At 44.8% G+C, this 5,384-nt stretch overlaps 1 protein-coding gene across 1 annotated transcript in view; it reads left to right on the top strand.

Moving 5' to 3' along the window:
• The window catches only part of nedd4l (NEDD4 like E3 ubiquitin protein ligase), a 79,711-nt gene extending 74,530 nt beyond the window's left edge, over positions 1–5,181 (top strand). The window contains 5 exon segments of the mRNA XM_070449576.1: positions 183–209; positions 211–289; positions 1,658–1,756; positions 1,923–1,995; positions 2,609–5,181. Coding sequence (XP_070305677.1) covers positions 183–209; positions 211–289; positions 1,658–1,756; positions 1,923–1,995; positions 2,609–2,711 — 381 coding nt within the window. The 3' untranslated portion in view covers positions 2,712–5,181.
• Positions 5,182–5,384: the final 203 nt, after the last annotated feature.

The following is a 5,384-nucleotide window of genomic DNA, read 5'->3' on the forward strand; positions in this document are numbered from 1 at the left end:
CTAAGGGCCCCTTGTGTTTGGATGTTTAGAAAACCCAGAATGATGAGATTCTTAATACTACCGATGTTCTCTAGAAAAGAGTGATCACAATATTATTCTGAGCGCTGTCATCTCTGTATGTTAGTTGGCCAGTATTGAGTGATAGTGAACTTTTATATTGTTGATGTGTGTGCTTCGCCTAGCTGTTGATGTGTGGTCTGGGTGACGTTGGATGTGAATGACTGGAGACAACACACGTCTACAAGAACGCGGTACTGCCCCAACCACCCAGTTATACAGTGGTTCTGGAAGGAAGACGGGCCTCGCTCTCTCGCCCTGTCTTACTCTCTCCCCCTCTTCTCTCTCGCCCTCTTAACTCTCTCGCCCTCTTACTCGTCTCGCCCTCTTACTCTCTCGCCCTCTTAACTCTCTCGCCCTCTTACTCTTCTCGCCCTCTTACTCTCTCGCCCTCTTACTCTCTCGCCCTCTTACTCTCTCGCCCTCTTACTCTCTCGCCCTCTTTACTCTCTCGCCCTCTTACTCTCTCGCCTCTTACTCTCTCGCCCTCTTACTCTCTCGCCCTCTTCTCGCTCTCTCGCCCTCTCTCGCCTCTCTCGCTCTCTCGCCCTGCTCGCTCTCCGCCCTCTCTCGCCTCTCGCCCTCACTCGCCCTCTCTCGCTCTCTCGCCCTCACTCCCTCTCTCACTCACTCGCCCTCTCTCACTCACTCGCCCTCTCTCACTCAAACTCCCGTCTCTCTCACTCACTCGCCCTCTCTTCACTCAGCTCGCCCTCTTACTCTCTCTCGCCTCTTACTCTCTCTCGCCCTTTACTCTCTCTCGCCCTCTACTCTCTCTCGCTCTCACTCGCTCTCACTCACTCACACCTACCTATGTTTAGCCCTGCAATGTGTGTGAAAGGTTACCATTCAATCCTAATGAAACATTATCTGTGTGGGTGAGTTTAATATCAGCAGGATAAACACTGAACTACTCAGACCACCAGTTGTTGTTACCCATCATTAATGAGATGTCTCAGAGAGGGAAATAATTCACTGGTGATTACAGGATACAACCACATACGACCACATAGAACATGTATCATTCAGTTGACACGGTTGTCAATCATTTTTGGGGGCCAAAACCTGTGTAGTGTTTGAAGATCAAAGTCTGTTTGGTTTAAACGGTCATGTTTTCTCTGATAAAAAGACTAGGTCAGAGTAGTACTCGGCCTGGTTATCAGCCCTGTCACTCTATCTGGGTTCCACCAGCACTTTTAACACACACAACACACCACACACACACCACACACACACACCACACACACACACCACACCACACACCACACACCACCACACACACCACCAACACACACCACACACACCACACACACAGTGATACAGAACAGGGGGGAGAACCCACCCCAGGCCAGATGGTGTGATTCAGAGGACTGGTTTAAACAGATTCTGTACAGTGTCATGTGCCCCAGAGTCCTTTTGGGATATTGTTTTGCTAGTTAGCTTCAGACACATGTTTGTCTCATTAGAAGTTGAAGGACCTACACCTGGAATGAGTCACCTCAGTGAAACCTATAACTCACCTAAGGGGATAAATAATTGTATTGAATGTCTGTCCAGTTCCAAAATCCTAATGCGTTTAGTCCTGTGTGTCCCACCCTGCAGGCTGTCCTGCTGATGGATGCTGAGAAGAGGATTCGTCTGCTTCAGTTTGTCACCGGAACATCCAGAGTCCCTATGAACGGCTTTGCTGAACTCTATGGTGAGAGATAGCAACTCTATGGTTACAGTAGGCTAGGATAGCTGTTTATTAATAGGGCTGTTTAGTAACAGCAGTGTACAGCCCATTAGTACACTTCTCTGTGTTCCATCCAGAACTGCACTGGTACTGTGTGTTTTAGTCCCACTTCTGTCTTCTCCCATGTCAGGTTCCAATGGGCCTCAGCTGTTCACCATTGAGCAGTGGGGAACACCTGATAAGCTTCCCAGAGCACACACCTGGTACGTATTGATCTTACAGTTTGCCTGCCCTCTTCGCTCTGACAAGTTGATTGAATCTGTAATGGTCTGGTTAAACTACTTTTAGGAAGTAGTGAACATGAAAATCTCACATTGTATAGTACATTCTGAAAGTATTCAGACCCCTTGACTTTTTCCACATTTTGTTACATTACAGCCTTTTTCTAAAATTGATGAAAGTTTTTTTACCCTCATCAATCTACACACAATACCCTATAATGACAAAGAGAAAACCGTTTTTTAGAATTTTTTGCAAGTGAATTAAATAAATAAAAACAGACCTTATTTACATAAGTATTCAGACCTTTTCCTATGAGACTCGAAATTGAGTTCAGGTGCATCCTGTTTCCATTGATCATCCTTGAGATGTTTCTACAACTTGTTTGGAGTCCACCTGTGGTAAATTCAATTGATAATTTGGMAAGGCACACACCTGTCTATATAAGGTCCCACAKTTGACAGWGCATGTCAGAGCAAAAACCAAGCCATGAGTTCGAAGGAATTCTCCGTAGAGCTCCGAGACAGGATTGTGTCGAGGCACATATCTGGGGAAGGGTATGTGAGAGATAACAAATCCTGTGATTCTCTTCTCCAGCTTCAACAGGCTGGACCTGCCTACCTACGARTCGTTTGATGACCTCCGAGAGAGGCTACTGATGGCTGTGGAGAACGCTCAAGGCTTCGAGGGTGTCGATTAAACTAACGTCAGCCATCTTGGTTGAATACCACTACAGAGACGACACACCACCACAGGACAGAACGTTTAAAAAACAACTGCCACAGAACGTTCCAAAAAAAACAACTGACTAACTGCCGTTCTACAGCTGCAGACAATGGCCGTAGCAGGGTCTACCTGCAAGCATGTTATATGCACATGATCAACCACCGAGGTTACTCTGAGACTGTAGTGAATGTGACAGAGACAACGAGCCGTATCTGTCTTCTCCTATGTCAAGGTGCTGGGGAACATGGCCACTACAGTGCAGCCACTACAGTGCAGCCACTACAGTGCAGCCAATGCAAAACACTGCACCCCTGTCTGAAATCTGCAGTGCTGGAATCTCTGATGCTTTTCAATATGAATATCTCTCCTGTTGTATTTGACACCCACCATCCCAGTGACTCTGCTGTGGAGTGCATAGCCTAACCTGCTGGTTACTGCATTCTGTATGAAATTACTACTCCTCTCTCCAAGTTAACATGCTGGATCCTGCATTGTGTATATATAATCACTGATCGATTGGAATCCTGCATTGATCAATCACTACTTAAACTCCTCTCCAGGTTACCTTACTACTACAGTACTACACCACCAGATAACCTTAGGAATGCTAACCAATCACAGATTCACTAATGAGGATATAAGCCTAGCCGTGTCTCTCTCACTGTTTGACTACTATGCCTGTCTGGTCCCACCTCTCTCCCTCCCTTCCTCTCGCTACCTCCCCCCTCCCTCCCTTCCTCTCTCTACCTCCCTCCCTTCCTCTCTCTCTCTCCCCCCTCCCTCCCTTTCTCTCTCTACCTCACTCCCTACCTCTCTCTCCCTTTCTCTCCCTCTCTCTTTCCCTCTCGCTCTCCCTCTCCCCCCCCCTTCCCTCTACCTGTCTGTAGAATAAGGTCTATCCACCAGGGAAAGGGACGGGGCTTTTTCTCACTACAAGGACTCGTTATTATTTTATTTTGCAAGCCAAGAAGGAACGGGATCATTTTAATATCGTTATTATTATCATTCTTATGGAAAACACACTTCTGACTTATTTGTACCGATGATAAACGTTGTTTACTATTTTGACTGTGTATAAGAAGACTGTGTAAATCTGGCCATTGGAAGCAATGATATTAGGGTGACTTAAATAATAACATGATTATTGTAGTGCTATGAAAACAGCATGAAAATGTTATCTTGTGTTTGCTTATTCTCCTTGGTTTAAACTAAGATCCTTCTTGGGATAAAAAAGGAACCATTTTGTTAATTCAGAGGTTTTCCTCACAATGGTAATATCAATACTGTTATGCTTATCCTTCCCTGTTCATAATGCTGTAAATTCATTTCTTGAAAAACATTTAGAAATTGTTTCATTATTATAAATACATGTATAACATTTAATAATATAAGTATTAATAATAAATAACACATGAAGCTGAACTGTGAGAGGTGGCTGTGATGGTCACTAATAGAAGAGCAGAAAGTTCTTCCAATAGAACATGTCTGTTGTGTTCCAAATACCACCCTATTCCCTATAATAGTGCATTACTTTTGACCAGAGCCCTATGGGTCCTGGTCAGAGAGCCCTATGGGTCCTGGTCAGAGAGCCCTGTGGGTCCTGGTCAGAGAGCCCTATGGGCCCTGGTCAGAGAGCCCTATGGGTCCTGGTCAGAGAGCCCTATGGGCCCTGGTCAGAGAGCCCTATGGGTCCTGGTCAGAGAGCCCTATGGGTCCTGGTCAGAGAGCCCTATGGGTCCTGGTCAGAGAGCCCTATGGGCCCTGGTCAGAGAGCCCTATGGGCCCTGGTCAAAAGTAGTGCACTAAGTAACAGGGTGCCATTTTCGATGCAGACCTGATTTTGGCTTGTTTTGGTATTGTTTATTTTCTTATTTTTTAACACCACTAAACCTAAAGGGCACTTTATCCATCACACTAAGGTCATGATGCCTACCTGCCTGTCGTATGTCTTTTATCATTAACTTGAATGTGATTTATTTTTCATTGAGAAGAGCACCTGTTTACCCCGGTGCAATATCTAAAATATGTCCCAAATGGCAMCCTATTCCCAATGTAGTGCACTACTTTTGACCAGAGCTCTATGGGCCTTAGTCAAAAGTAGTGCACTATATAGGGAATAGAGTGCCATTTGGGAAKTAACCCAATAGTCCTGTAAATCTGCCTGCTGCTAATATAAAGTGACAGTCGTGAAGAATGGATCTTCGCACTCGTCCTCCTCTCTCTCTCTCTCTACTCCGTTATCTGTTCATCCCTCTGTTCCTGGTCCACTAAGTGGTTCACTAGATTCCTCCCTCTCTCCTTTATGTACTTGTTTTTTAGGGGGTTCTTTTTTATTAATGGGGAAAATTAAAAGTTCACTTTTGTTAAATTCCACAACTCCACAACACAAGCCCTTGCGGTTCATGTAACTTGAGTCAAATTAAAACTGAAACATGGAAAACTCAGTGTTGTGTGAAATGGTTCTTGTTTTAACATCCAATGATACTTCTTAGACTTTTCTGTTGACTTTGGGTATGTCGTTTTAGGTGAAAATGCACCCAAAATAGGCCTCGGAGTTTAACTGATAAACTACCCCTAATTTTCCCATATTATTTAACGTAGTGTTTCGGATATTACATTTTGAGACGATGCTCTCCCTTTAACAATT

The sequence above is a fragment of the Salvelinus sp. IW2-2015 genome, linkage group LG20 (assembly GCF_002910315.2).
Source record: "Salvelinus sp. IW2-2015 linkage group LG20, ASM291031v2, whole genome shotgun sequence".
NCBI lineage: Eukaryota > Metazoa > Chordata > Actinopteri > Salmoniformes > Salmonidae > Salvelinus > Salvelinus sp. IW2-2015.